Here is a 15,109-nt window from a genome sequence, read left to right on the forward strand (position 1 = left end):
TCTCCTTGATTAAGCAATGTTAGCTTGCACAGATAAAATACTGAGTAAAAATTCTGTCAGAGATTGGTCAAACTCATCTCAAATTTGAAAAGCCTTGTTTGCAAATTGTTGTTTCTGTGAATTCCTGTTTTTGACTGTGAAAGTGGAGACAAACTTAACAAATGTGTGAGCATAACACATCTTCTGCATCAGGACTGCTTACATGCAGGAAGAAAAGTAGCTGGGAGGAAAAATATTTGGAGTTGTAATGGAAGCTCCTACTTTAGTGTCCAGAAAATGGAAAGCCTGCTTTTGTAGATGCAGAAAGTGTTCAGAATGTAATGCTTTGACCAATGTGTTTAATGAAAGCTTGCATTGGCAAAAAGGTGAATTCCCTGGTAAACATCACAAACCTTTACTTACGATAGAGGGATAAGATCAAGAGCCAAAAATATGTCAGTTGCTGCCTTCCTTTGCTTGCCTTTGTCTTCAAATGCCTTGCTGCTGATGTTGTGGAATCAGCTGCCTCCATTAGCCTCATGTTCCTGGAGAGCACATTAAAGTTTAGTAATGAGAACTTCAGTAGCTGGATAGCATGAGACCTGAAGGCTAAATAGGCTAATGTCCCAAATATCCTGATTCTGCTATACTGCAGCAAAATTTTCCATATAATATGGATGTGATTTGCATGAGGCATGGTGTCAGATAGTGTTTAGTTTATATTTCTTTCTTTCTTAAAGGTTGTATATTCATATGTTTTTGTTCTGTTCTTCCAGTGGATGTCCCTCAAATTATGTTAGAAAATGTTTTAGTTCATCCACTCAAATTGAGGTGGGATTTTTGTGTTTGTTACTTACTGGCAAAAAACTCCCTTCTCTCTCTTTCATATAATGGACAAAAAAGATTTGAAAAGACTGGTAATCAGTAATAATTCTGTTGCTGGGATGGCAGCTTTAGTATTGTTAGTGCTTTCCTCAGTGTCACTGAGGTTTAATCACTGTGTTCATTCCAGCCAAGTTTCACTTTGTCTTACAGCATTGATTTGGTGACACTGCTTCAAAAGCCAGTGACATCTACCCAAGAGACAGAAAGCAACTCATTTGAATCTCCCCAGCAGCAGACCTTTGGCCAAGCCTTAGTATTCACAAATTCTCAGCACAGCACCCAGATGGCATCCGGAACAGGCAGCTCCAGTGCTGTAAACTCTTATTCTCCTCAAAGTCTGGTAAAACTATCTTACGCCTTCTAAATGTTATGTTTTCTAAATATTATGTTTCCTAAGTGTTGTTCATGAGTAAATATTTCAGGTTAAACAACTTTTCCAGTGTGCATCATTTCATGGTATTTGATATTTGGTATTTGTTGAAAAAGCTGAACATTAAAAATATCATTCCTTCCTTTCACCCCCTTTCCCCTCAAAAAAAAAAAATTACTTTTTTTCATTTTGCTGGTTAGTTATCTCTGTGTTTATATGATGTAGTTATATCAATTTTTTATTAGAAAGTGGATGTGCTCATTGCTTGCTGATGTAGGATAAAATAATTTGTTTGTAGTTAAAAGTTTGAGGCCAGAAAACTGATGTGTTATTTCCAAGCATATATTCAACTGCTTCTTGTGGAAGCACATCTATTTCTGAGACAGTTTTGAGCTTGTGAGATGAGGTGTTTATTCTCTAAAAATCGGTCCAACTATTAGTAAATCTATGATATTTTAAGATGCATGGGTTCAAATGAGTTAGTATTATTGTGATTATGTAGTGAAAGTTTTTACTGGTAATTTATTAGTGATCTAGATCTGAAAAGATTTTAGTTGCTGCTGGATAACAGCTGTAGACATTGACACTACGGTTATGTTCAATTACTTAGAATATTAACTCCACTCCTTCCCCTCTTCTTTTTGGTCTTTTGGTAGTCGGCAGTTCTTTGTTCTGGCTTTGGAGAGCTCAGATCCTCTAAATTGGCAAACTCTACTAGTTCCCAGATCTTGGACCAATTGAAATCACCAGGATTGGGTCAGTTTACCTCTCAACAAACCAATAGCAGTTCTGCCACCACTAGCACAGTTCCTGCGTCATCCTGGGATCTAAAACCACCTAGTACTCAATCCTCAGTCCTCAGTCAGTTTGGTAAGTGCTTTGACACAGCTTCTTTTCTCTTTCTCTCTATATTAGCCAGTAAGATAGATTTCTTAATGCCAATGATAGTTTAAAATTACTTCAATGAAAGACTTGCTCGGAAAAATTTAATCCTAATAATGCAATTACTTACACCATTTTAAGTGTTATGTTTATTAGCTGGTAATACACATCACAAGTGTATTTATTAAGCTTAAGCCTATCCGTAAATGTCATTATGTCTTTCAAGTTATTGAGCCTTCCAGGTAATGACATCTTTGATTAGTGTGCTTGAATATTTACATGGAACTTTGTTGGTGACTGTTTTTTAACAAAGGCTGGAAAATACTTATTTTCCTTTTAGCTGAGTGTGAAGTTGTGTACTTGTATTTTGTAACTTTTTTCCCCAAATTTTCTCTTCTAATCATTACATGAATTTTTAATGGGTACTATGTAATTTCTTCATAATGTGCATCGTGCCTCAGTGTTCTTTGCCTTGTGTGCTGTGAATGATTCAGGTTACTTATTTTGTATATTTATAATTGTATGAATTTTTAATGTAATTGAGTAAAATTAGTAGCAACAGTGAGAATGACAGGATTTATTTTCTGCAGTTGTTCCTATCAGTATCCTCACTGTGAAGAGGACAGCTCTTGTGTCTCTCATGTGTGCATATATTTATGTGTAGATAATCAGCCATTGGTAGCAATTACTATCTTTGACATGCAGAAATTCTAAAAAAAAAATTAAAAAAAAATTGTACATTTTAATGCTTTCTAATGGACTTCACCAACTGAATAAAAACCCCTTCACACTGTAAATACTGGAGGTCTCTGTGGTGGTTGACCACTGCATTAGATCACTTCATGGCTTTCAGCATCTGAAAACTATGAAAGGGAAGACTGGGCAAAAAGCTGTTCATGTCCAACTTCTCTTTGACTCAGCTATTATGACATGGTAGAAGACTTTCTATTCTTTTTTTTTTTTTAATCTTCTTCTTTGCAGAGGAAGGGGATCTTAAGTCATAATACCTCTAAATTGCAAATCTCAACCCCTTGGAAGTAATCACATTGTACCAGAACAGTTAATCGCAGTGAAACTTGAAGTGTTTCATTAAAATAATCCATAACAATTTTTGAGGATTAATGTGTGTGATAATATTGTGGCTATGTAGATAGATTTTTTTTATCATAGTTTTGGAAAAAAAAACTATATCATACTTAGCCACAGCTGTTTATTTAAAGTAGAAGATGTACCAACTGTTGTCCTTATTAGTGTTAGAGTGGTAGTGATCTTATGAAACACCTGTGATGTCTGAAAAGACTTGCAAATGCTGTAGAATCATAACTATTAAGCATCACCGAGATTCTTGCATAAAGAGTAGAGCTGTGAAGAGCAGAGATCAGTGCTTTAATTTTGATATTTCTTTTTCCCCAGACTTTAAATCCCAGCCTGAGCCATCTCCAGTTCTGAGCCAGCTGACCCAACGGCAGCAACAAATGCAGGTGGTTCCCGTTCCTCCTCCTGGGCTGGAGTCATCCTCCTCCCAGGTAAAACTCCGAGAGCCATCACCAGTAGACACCTCTACAGGTGTTAGCAAAATATTACAGCTCCCCACTATCTCTATGGATAACCAGACAGTGACTGTTCATCAAACTCAGCAGAAACAGATCAAACCACCAAAAAGGAGGATAACTCCAGCATCCAAGGTGAGTAATTGAGTAGTGGCTTGTCATTAGCAAATGCGAAAACTTCAAAAGCTTGTGTCAGCAATGTCATGGTCTGCAGGACCAGGGCAGTGACTGTCCTTCTGAACAGGGCACTGGTGAGGCTGCACCTCAAATCCTGTGTCCAGTTCTGGGTCCCTCACACAAGGGAGATATTGAGGAGCTGGAGCATGTCCAGAGAAGGGAACAGAGCTGGGGAAGGTCTGAGGCACAGGTCTGAGGAGCAGCTGGGGGAGCTATGGGGGCTCAGCCTGGAGAAAAGGAGGCTCAGAGGAAACCTGATCACCCTCTAGAAATGAGGGTGTAGCCAGGTGGAGATCAGTCTCTTCTCCCAGGAGTGACAAAACAATAGGAAACAGCCTTGAGTTGCACTAGGGAAGGTTTAGTTTGGATATTAGGAAAAATGTAATCACTGAGGAGGTTGTCAATCCTCAGGCAACCCAGGAGCAGGCAACCCAGGTAAGTGATGGAGTTACCATTCCTGGAACTGTTTAAAAGATGTGAAGGTGGGGTGCTTGGAGACACAGTTTGGTAGTGCTGGCTTTAACAGTTGGATTTAATCTTAATGTTCTTGTCCAACCTAAATGATTCTATGATTATCTTTGGTATATGTTTTATATGAATTATTAGAGAGAAGGAGAGCAAAGTCCTTGGTGTATTTCTTATTAGTGAAGCAGGAAATACTAAGCTGGATAGTTATTAGGTCCAAAATATTGTGGTGATACCTTTTGCAGGCACGTAGCTGGTTCCTCACTATGGAAAATGGCTGTTGCCAAGTGAATTTTAGATAGAATTAGTAGCCACAATATGAATATTCGTGGAGTGGCAAGGGGTGTATACAGATGATACTTTGTTATTGTGGAATGGTATGGTTTAGTCCTTCAACTCCAGATTAGAGTGGAATCAGTCAATTATTTTCAGGTTGCAGATGCATGCAAAGGAATTACATCTTTTTATCTTCCTTTAAGATTCCTGCCTCTGCTGTGGAGATGCCTGGATCAGCAGACATGACAGGATTAAATGTTCAGTTTGGAGCTCTTGAGTTTGGATCAGAGCCTACACTCCCAGAGTTTGGATCAACTTCAAGCAGTGAGAGTACCAGCCAGGCGACCAACAATAGCTTATATTCAAAATCTGTAAAGTATGTGTGAGTTGCCCTCCTGCATTCTCTGGTGTTCTTGAAGGGGGTCAAGTTTGTGCCAAAAACATCAAGACAGGGTTATAATATAATGAGAGGGGAAAATATGATGACTTGTTTTCTGTGGACTGTATGTTAAATGATAAATTTCTTCTGTAATGATAATCAAAATATCCCTGGATGGATAGGTGCAAAACTGGAGATGGCACAAATATAAATAACCTTTTAATAAGCTATCCTTTATAGAATTTCTTTCTCATGTTAAATTGGTCTGGTTTTGAAGTGTTTTGGGGGTTTGTTCCTCATTTACCCATGTTTTTCTCTGTCTGATCCAGCAGAGTTGACCTTGTACCATATATGGGTGTTAGTAGATAGGCACCAGGTTACAGATCTGATGCTCCTACAGGATGAGAAAATGAGAAAAGAAGCTGGGCTTTCTATGCAGAAGCTCTTATTAAAAAGCTAAAACAGGCAATGATAAATGCCAGTGTACCAGTAAACCATTTTTAATTTCTTACTCATTGAAAAATCAACATCTGTAAAAAGCTTCCTGAAGCCAATTCAGGAATATTAATAAAAATGGACTTTCACGTAGCTTTTAGTTTTATACATGATGTTTAAACTAATTGGAAAATAAAACATTCCTGCATGTTTTGAAGTATTTTTTAGCTCTTTGCATAATTCATTCTGTAACATTGGAATTCTATTGTAAAAAAAATCCTATTGTGGTTATTCATCATATACCAGACTTTATCAATTCTGCTTGTTTAAAGAAGAAAGACTGTGATAATTAATTTTTCCGTGGAAAAGATGGAAATAACATGACTGAAAAGTGCTTGTGTGTAAATTCTTGTCTTGGTTGGGCTGGAACAAGGAAGGTGAATGGGCTTAGTACAGCTGATGTTTTGAAGCAGTGATTAGTGAGGACCAAAGCAATATTGTAATTTTTTTTACGTTCTTAGATTTTCTAATCTAAGTAGTGTAGATTTTTCTGCGTGTCTAAGGTAGTTCTAGATAGCTATATAGAAGCTGATATTTTCATGAAGGTATTTGAAATACTTACCAAGATGATAATTTTTTTTTTTCCAGTGATCCTTTGAATACCTCTTTGCCAATATCCAATACAGTACAGGACTCCACCTACACAACCTCTGCCATCAGCTCTTCCAATCTGACCTGCTCATCCCAGAGCACTAGCCCAGTAACAACTTCTTCCTATGACCAGACTTCTGTTCATAGCAGGATAGTGTACCAAAGCTCCATAGCTCCGTCTGAACCAACTGCTGTTGCAGTTACGGTGAGTTCATTACAGAAACAGGAGCCTAAAAAAGGGGACTATTCTTACCTGTGTTAGGTTTGTATTCCCCTGATACGTTAATGCTTTAACCAAGCCAAGTGGTATTTTTGATTCCCTAGCCCAACTTCTTATTTGTTTTTCTTTTCCTGTTGTATAGTCATTTTTGGTAATACTGTGTTTAGTATACAAGAGTCTCTGATTTTGTGGGTTTTGACATCTTAAATTGTCTTTTGACCTTTTTTTTTAATAACACTTAAAGTTCTACTTGAGTTTCCTTCCCTGGAGCTAAGGAAATGTGTCTTGTATTTAAATATTAGTTATGGTATTTTGCCATAACTTGACAGTTTTTAAACCAAGGTATATTATCTACTAAATTTATATGGCACCTAGCAAATACATTTTTTTTGACCCCTCCAGCATTACTTCTCAGTTGTATTTAAAAACTAGTGGGAATTCGTTTCATATGTTATTTTAATAAATATAAGGAGAGGTCTAATATAGGACAAAGAATCTCTTGGCAGATTCAGACACACCTGCTCTCTTTGTATATGGAATATAGGTTTGTTTTAAAAGAGCTGAGTTTATTAAATGTGTTAGGAACTTGTGAGAATTTGTAAGTTTATTTACTTCTGGCCTTTGTTATGTGTTGGCTCAGTCACACTTGTCTTCTGCACTAGCTCGTATGTACTGGTGAGGATCAAGCATAGACTATCCACTTCTGTACTCCAGCGTTATCCAAAAAACAACTGGTGCTTCTCAAGTCTTATCTTTCAATGGAAAAAAATTGGCGTCTCTGTGTAACTTGGATAGTTAAAATTGTGAGTTACATTAGATCAAAAGCACAACCATTTCCTATATGTTAATGCAATTCCTTCTTTCATATTGGTGTGAACCTGAAGTTTATGTTATATACAGTACATGGGAAGGTCTGCTGCTGCTGGGTGTATTATGGGCAGTGTGTGGGTTTCTCTATGTTCAGGACACCTTGCACTTGAGACAACTTCACGATGTAGTTTTTTTAAAGGCAGTAAAAATTTAATTTTCTGCCTTGTTCAATTTAGTATGAATATAGAATTTTGCATGAAGCATGTTTGATGTGTGATTCAGTCTGAACATTTAAGATACCTTTAAGATGACCTATTAATTAATTTCTTCTTTGTTTACAGAACGGGCACAGTGGTGTTAGGACACAGGCAACACTTGACAGTAAGTTTTCAAAGCTTGATTGAGCACAGGACTTTCTGTTTGTTCCTGGCTACTTGCTGTTCACACAAGCATAGCAGTGACATTGGGTTTAAGGTTTTATATTGTTCTCCATGACTAATTTATGACTGACCCATTTGACTTTAATTGTTCTTGCATAAAATGCTGCTTGCTTCTTGACTACAGTTGAAATATGAAGGCAGGTCTATTAAATGTACATCTCTAAACAGCCTTAGAATTAGAGAAGCTGCTTTGCTGCTGGTCTTCCTTTTGAATTTACCTGCCAGAAATAATTTAATATAAAATAAAAATGAAAAATTAAATATATATATATTTTTTTTTTATCCAATTCTGAGTTGGGAAGGTGCATGTAGCATTTAGCTGTAGTGAAATGAAATCACATTCTTTGAGCTCACCTCTCACTAGGTATAGTTCTTTCTCTGCCATGTTAGAAGTCTGTGTGGAATAAAGGTGAGAGACACATTCCCTGTTCTGAGTCTTGATACGTTGCAAGCAGTACCTCAGTATTGACTCTGGTATAGGTGTTAGTTTCTTCATCTTGGCCTGTTTCTAATGTAGCATGGACATGTAGCAGGCCTGCAGTTCTCTACTTGAAGTTTAAATAATTAAAATACAATAATCACTCTTCTGATCTTTGTGCTGCTCTGTGGATGTTTTCAAGGACAGCAGTGTGAATTAGTATCTTTCAAAATTCCAACCTCAATTTTAGGTCTAGCCTCCTCTTAAACATCTCTGCAGGTAAGCCATTAATGGGGCAGTGTTTTGTTAGTGCCAAGTCGAAGTTAAAGGAGCAGGAGTTTATACACTCCCAAGAATTTCCATGTAGAAGATTGACATATACAAAGACACCTTTTAAACATGAAAACTTTTGTAGTGTAGTATACAGAGTTAATAAAGAAATTACAAAATTGGCTACAGAACCTGTCCTTTTTTCTACACAAAATAAAGGTCAAGAATTTCTAACACTTTCGTATAAATGGCTTTACTAGTCTCTTTTTGCTAAGCCAGTTCTCCTTTGAGAGCATTTGTTTTTTTCTTCCACTGAGTCTATTTTATGCATTCAAATGATTCTGAATTTGTCTTAACTTTTGTCTTTACTTTCCCTTCTGTATGTGCTATAATGTTCTTAGTTGTTCATCTCTCTTCTTTGCTATTTCTTCTTTAATGTCCAGATCTTGAGCTTCCTAAATTCTTAGTTCAAAGTACGATTGATGTGTTTTACTTCTGACCGTTGTACTTTTCTCCTGGTTTTCTTTGTTTTGGATGTTGCATTCAGGCATCTGTAAGGGTTTTTAAGATTCTCTCCCTCGTGTCTTTGTGTTAAAGACATCTGCTTTTACTTCAAGATGGGAATCCTGCTCTTAATATATTGAGGGTGTTAAATGTTATTTACTCCTTTTTTATATGAGTTTTACCAGGAGTTATTAGGTGATACAGTTGCTGCCTTCATAACCATGTTTGTCACTTGGATTTCCTTCTCTAAGAGGCCATACTTATTGCCAAGGCCAGGATCTCTTGATTCCTGTTTGTATTGCAACCCAACAACTTGACTTTTTTCATATAGCTAGGAAATCAAATCAGTAAAGTGAACAAACTCTAATATATAACTTCCAAGTGTGTATTTGATTTATTTGGTGACCAGTCTAAAAGTGTATTCACATGCCCTACAAGTTAGTGATGATCCACTGAGTAGTGGTTCCTGGTGTGGTTTGCAAACATGGCCCAGCAGAAGGTTGAGCCCTTCTAAGTTTTATTGGTGAATGAGTGTCTCTAATTCTTTGTTATTTTTGTAGGAGAAGAAATAAGTGAAACAGCTGAGGATCATGTTGGGCAGTATGGCTTTTAAACATCTTATTACAGTATAGTGTATAAAACACTATAATTATGGGTCTTATAAACAAGTTTTAATCTGTGTAGCATAAAAGGTATAAGATAAAACCTAACACTTTTTATTATCTTAGTAAAATGAGTCAATATTTGACAACTCCTTAGCCATAAAAATGCTTAATGCTGTGCTCAATTCTGGCCTTTCATTGTAGCTTCTTTCATCCTACTGCAGTAGACTTTTGACTAAATATACTAAAGTGATAAGTTGCTATCTACCCTTGTACTCCAGCAATCTGTCTCGATCCTCAAAGGTGCTTTGTAGGACTGAATAAAGAAACAGAGTTGTCGATGAAACTAGAGTTGTACAGTGCCTTGAAAAGGCAGAAATTACTTGTGTTTGCTGAACCAAAAGCAAGGAATTTTAAAATTACTTGTGAATGTAAATTAGTAATCTAGATAGAGGCAGGTGAAATGCAGAAGATGATTGTTTACTACCTGTGTAGCAGTGATAATTGTGAATTTATTAGAAGAGGAGATCTTAGAGGGAAAAATGGTAGTTCAGTTGTGTTTGAGTTTTCCTTCATAGCCAAATTGTTTGATATGATTACCAATTCTTAATGGTCAGATTTTTACAGACCAAGAGGAGAAGGCTACTGTGTTCCTGCCATCTGGGCTGGGATGTCAAGTATGCTGGAATTTTAATTTGAATGCCTTTTTTATAACTTGTTGCAGCTACTTCATCAGTTGCAGCACCCAAGACAGAGCCTTCCCCCTCACTACCTTCATCTGGTTCTCTGCCCAGTGTGGTGTCCACCACGGCCTCGCTTCTGCCTTCAGCATCACAGCACGTGGCAGCATTGCCCAGTTTGCCTCAGTCCAGTGATCTGGCCAGCAGCTCGCTCTCCCAGCTGAGCAGGTACAGTAGAGTTATAACATGAGGGGGTCAGTTTTGGGGATAGGACTGGTGTAAGGATGGTTCCATATGGGGCTGTCAGGCACCAGGGGTCCCTTTTTTGATGTGAACCAGAATTAGGAGGAAGTTTCAGAAGAGAACAGGGTGTTTCTGGTTGCATGAGTTCTGAGCTGCCTCCAAATGGCAGAACAGCTGCTGCCCTCAAGCTTTCATGATACATATACAACTTTGTTTTTAAGAGGTTTGCTTCAATCATGCTAGCTAAATCAGCTAAATTGATTCCCCCAGTTTATTTTTCCTACTTCATGCCTGCTGTTTTTATTCAGTGTCATATGTTTGAAATAATTCTTTAACAGTTTACTACATTTACGGCATTTCAATTTGAAATAGTGTAGTCTCATTTATATTTGTATTTCTTAAAATTAAAACCCAGAAATAATTTCACAGGGAAACTGTGTGTGTTTTCTTTTTCTAAGATATTTCCTTAAGATTCTATAAAATATCAGATTGGTTTTCCTGGAAGTGCATTTAGCACAATTCAGCTTATTTGCACTGTCTCTCTGTGTTTCTGAATGCCTGTTACATCCTCAGTCAGCTTGATGGCTTAGGATTTTAGCTTTTATATTATTCATGTATTTGTAATCCTGCAATTCTTTAGTGTGTAACTCTAAACTCCATATAAAGTGTTAGCTACTGTCTTCATATTTTGGTCAGACTAAACAATTCCTCTCTAAGCCTGGGACTCAAGGACACCTTGCTGTCTCAGGCCCTGAAAAGTATAAACAAAAGTTAGTTGGTGGAGAGCAAACTTGGAGCTATAATTGAAAGATTAACCCCCAATATGCAAATGGACCAAACTTATAAAAGTATGAAAACTCATGACTGGTCATCCATGTTTGGGCGTAGCCCCTGGGGGGGCTTCATCTGCTCTTAATGTACATGAAGGCCCTTCAATAAATATAGCCACTTTTTATTCTCTTGATTTTGTCTGGCTTCTGTTTTCAGGTAAGCCCAAAAAAGGCATCAAGGTGACATCCTGAGGCTATATTGAGCTGTATTTTCCATAGTCACCTTTTTACTATATTTGTTAATACAAGAAATTGACTTGGGATATCAGGAGTTTTTTCCTGTTACCGCTAGGACATAGCTTATTTTCTTTTAACACTCTAGTATTTTTTTGTTGAATACAATAGTAAATATGTCAAATAAGAACTATTTCCTTTATATTGGTCACATTTCCCACACTGATTTATTGAAAAGCTGTATAAATGGATGGAAATTTCAGCTGGGGGGTCTATGCTCTTAGACAGATACAAAGCCATCATCAGGATGTCTGAATTTCAAATATGTCTGATTTGGTGCAGCCAAGATGGCTGTGGTCTGTGTTTCTACCATAGGTCAGATGGTGAATTAAGGCTTTTCAAAAGAGCTGGGAAGAGTGGCTGAGGGAGTGGGATAAAACTCTTATGTTGGACTGAGCTATGTTTTCTCTTGCTGCCTAAAGTGATGATGTTGTAATTCTTGCAGAAGGGAAAGTTTTGAAAGTTAAGCTATGAAACTGCAAAAATTTATTTTGCGCCCACACCTTGAAGAGCTACCAGAATTGTTTGCCCTTAAATTATGTCATGTAATGTAGCTGTTAGCTTTGGTAAGAAAACTGCTGTGTTTTCTTGTGGCTATATCCAGAGAGAGCACTAAACTAATTTTGTTGTTAGGATCTCTCCTGCTTCTTGTTTAATAAGGAGGGGTTTTTTGAACACCAAACTATATATATGTGTTTCGTATCTTCATTTTGGTTACCTTTGTTCAATGTTGGTTCAGTTTATTGCATGCTGTATACAGTGGGTTACATTGTTTACCTCGAATATATGGAACTTGTCAGTTTAAATGTTTAAGTGCCATTTTGAGTCACCTTTCAGGAAGACGTTTGAAGATCTCTGAATGAATTATGGGGCAAGCACCCAGCAGTTCTAATTGGTTGAGTTAATGTTATGCAGCTCAAAATGTAAGAAACACCACAGTGAGTCAAACCAAAACACTGCCTCAATTAAAACGTGTCCCCGTGGTAAGCAGCAGCAGAGAAAGGAATGAGAAACAGAACTTATGCTTATGTGAGCCTTGTTTTGATTTTGGACTTTGTGTATCATGGACTCATTGCTATTTGGTTCATGAAGCAGCTATAATTTTTCTAAAGATATACTAAGTTGAAAAATATCAATGAATGGTGTTTTAGGTGTTATTACTTGTTAGTAATAATGACTCTGGCTCTATTTTTTCATTAAAAGATAGTAAGATAGTAATTAAAGGAGAAAGTGCCTGTAGAGGTGTTGTATTCATACACACACATATACATGCCTGTGTATGTGTGTATATAGAAACACACTCTAACATGTATTTTTTTATTTAACTACTCTATTGTTTGAGGTGTGCACACACACCTAGAATTTTTATTCTTTAGCTTATGTCCTACTGCATATCTGTATTTCTTAAAAAGGGAAAATGAGTTTTATTAATTCTTTACAATTTCCTTCCAGCTCCCTTTCCAATCATCAGAGCAGCCTCTCTCCTGCCTCAGTGTTGTCTTCAAGCACATCACATGTGGTAAGTCCTGTTAGTATTAAAATAAGTGCTTGGCGAATAGTTTATCTCATAATTAGACCAATCTCTTAAAGTTGAATGTCTCAGTACCCCAAGAACCAGAACAAGAGCCTTATCTCAGGCAAGAAGGACTGTCAGCCCTCTAGTGGGGGAAAAGTGATAACCTCTTGTGATTTGTACTAGATCGGGAATAGCTAGAGACTTGCCGGTCACACAGCTGCGAGGGAAGTTGTCATGCCAGCTAGGGAGGATGAAATAAAAATAAAAATTTGTGTGTAACTAGTTTATTAAAATAAAAAACAAAACAAAAACTTCCAAGTGGTAATCTGAAACGTCTCCAAAATATGGACTGCTAGTAGTCTGCACTAGAGAGGGTAGTTGACAAAATGCAGGTGATGGAATGATATATGTTACGTTTGAGTTACTGTAGTATAATTTTGTGATGGTGTAGCAATTTGAGTTTAGCTCTCGTACAATAATTTTCTTTACTTCACAAAAACATCACAAGCATGCAACTTAGTTGCTTGCTTGGTACATAAATAATGCACATCTTTTGCATGTGCTGCTGTTATTTTAAAGTTTTTGTTGGGTTTGTTTTGTTTGGTTTTTTTCTCCCCTTTTCCCAGCATCTTCCACTGTGGTTTATTTGCTCTGTGATCCTCATTCTTTTTGTCTCCTTTTCTAGCATACTAGTATTGAGAACACAACTTCGCTCCAGCCCTCAACAACCTTTTCAACTGCTTCAACCTCAGCCACTAGCACCACCTCCTCGGTTGTCAGCATGGCAAGCAGTATGAACACTACAAACAGCCTTGGCCTGAGTGTTACCAGTGTGTCTATACCAGCTGCTACCACACGGGCAGCTCCCTTAGTGTCTTCAGGTTGGCAATATTGACAGATCACGTGGATAGACAGAGGATTTCAGTCAGCAGGGCTGTCAGTTGAGCATCTCACCCGCCATAACAACGCTAAGAAGTCTGCACTCTTCACTGGCGTTTCCAGCATGCTGTATTTGCTGGCTTATGAAATAAAGTTGCCTGGTTTTATGTACTTGAAGTATTTGTTAGGGTGTTATGTGGCATTTATATAGCACATTCCATCCCCAAAGAGCTTTATAAATACACATCAGAGCAGTTCTGACTTGGGATGTTTTGGACTAGAAAATTCACCCAGTTTGTATTCTAAGCTGTGATCACCTCCCAACTATGAATTCACTCAAGCTTTAGTTTCATGTTTTTCTGTGACTTGAATTCATTTGGCAGTGTCAGAATGTACTGCAGTGTCCTCATTATCGTATGTCACATCCCTACTGCCACTTCTACAGAAAGGAAAGAAATGTCTGGGTCATTGCAAATAGCACTTTAGAAGGAGGGTCCATGGAGAAAGGGGGCTGGGAGGCTTCCAGCACTGAAGTGGAAGTGATGCTAAATTCCCTTTCTTCTCTGATGATCCTGAACTGCTAAAAGGAGATCTTACAGAGAGAAATGAGTTACTAAGGATCAGGCTTAGTTACCGAAGTGTTTCTCATTACTATGGCTTGTAAGTGAAGTATCTTATGACTGGCCAAAGTACATTGCTCTTTTACTGTTCTGCTTCCTAGCACTGCTTCGTGAAGGCAGCTGAAACCATTTCAGTCTTCTCTTTGCTATTCCTAGCTGTAGTAAGTCACCCACAGAAAGCGTGCTGGCAGCATTTAGTGTTTTCCAGTTTGTTGCTGGTGATAAAAGAAGTGCGTTGACAGAGCAGGAAATGAAAGGATAGAATTTGCTCTCTCAGATTGAGAATGATTTCTAAATTTGCCTTCTGAAAAGGACTGAGAAAAAAGAAGTTTCTGTAATTCTCATAATCCTCTTGGACAAAGTAAATGACGAAATCAGGCCATTCTCTAGTAGGACTGTTTTCAGGCTTAAGTAGCCTGTGCTTTTCCTCCCTTGAGGCATGGTTAAACTCTTCAGGCTATTTTGAGCATGTTTATCAAACATCACAAAATCTCCTTTTAATAATCTAAGATGGTGCAACTGCCACAACTTATGAGCTATCTTGTCTCAATGCTGAAGCCTTTTTATTTCTAAAGGCTTGTTAAAGTGTCTGTATTTTGATTCTACAGGCAAAGCTCCCCCAAACCTGCCCCAAGGTGTACCGCCCTTGTTGCATAACCAGTATATTGTGGGACCTGGAGGACTTCTGCCTGCCTACCCAGTAAGCAGTTTCATTGTTTCTGTCTTTGATTTCTTAGCTCTTGGCGCAAGTGGGCCCTCCAGACCTGCTACTGTCTATGCCAAGGCATTTCTGA

At 37.7% G+C, this 15,109-nt stretch overlaps 1 protein-coding gene across 9 annotated transcripts in view; it reads left to right on the forward strand.

Moving 5' to 3' along the window:
* Window positions 1–15,109, forward strand: part of UBAP2 (ubiquitin associated protein 2) — a 162,807-nt gene that overhangs the window by 55,274 nt on the left and 92,424 nt on the right. For 6 of the 9 annotated variants that reach the window (XM_056514690.1, XM_056514689.1, XM_056514693.1 and 3 more), the window contains 10 exons: window positions 1,015–1,204; window positions 1,891–2,104; window positions 3,530–3,801; window positions 4,788–4,960; window positions 6,047–6,254; window positions 7,421–7,460; window positions 10,038–10,221; window positions 12,753–12,819; window positions 13,502–13,697; window positions 14,924–15,015. In XM_056514690.1, coding sequence (XP_056370665.1) covers window positions 1,015–1,204; window positions 1,891–2,104; window positions 3,530–3,801; window positions 4,788–4,960; window positions 6,047–6,254; window positions 7,421–7,460; window positions 10,038–10,221; window positions 12,753–12,819; window positions 13,502–13,697; window positions 14,924–15,015 — 1,636 coding nt within the window. Of the gene's footprint in view, window positions 1–1,014; window positions 1,205–1,890; window positions 2,105–3,529; window positions 3,802–4,787; window positions 4,967–6,046; window positions 6,255–7,420; window positions 7,461–10,037; window positions 10,222–12,752; window positions 12,820–13,501; window positions 13,698–14,923; window positions 15,016–15,109 lie in introns of all 9 variants that reach the window. The other 3 variants (XM_056514687.1, XM_056514688.1, XM_056514692.1) reach the window with 1 other exon arrangement.

The sequence above is a fragment of the Oenanthe melanoleuca genome, chromosome Z (genome assembly GCF_029582105.1).
Source record: "Oenanthe melanoleuca isolate GR-GAL-2019-014 chromosome Z, OMel1.0, whole genome shotgun sequence".
NCBI lineage: Eukaryota > Metazoa > Chordata > Aves > Passeriformes > Muscicapidae > Oenanthe > Oenanthe melanoleuca.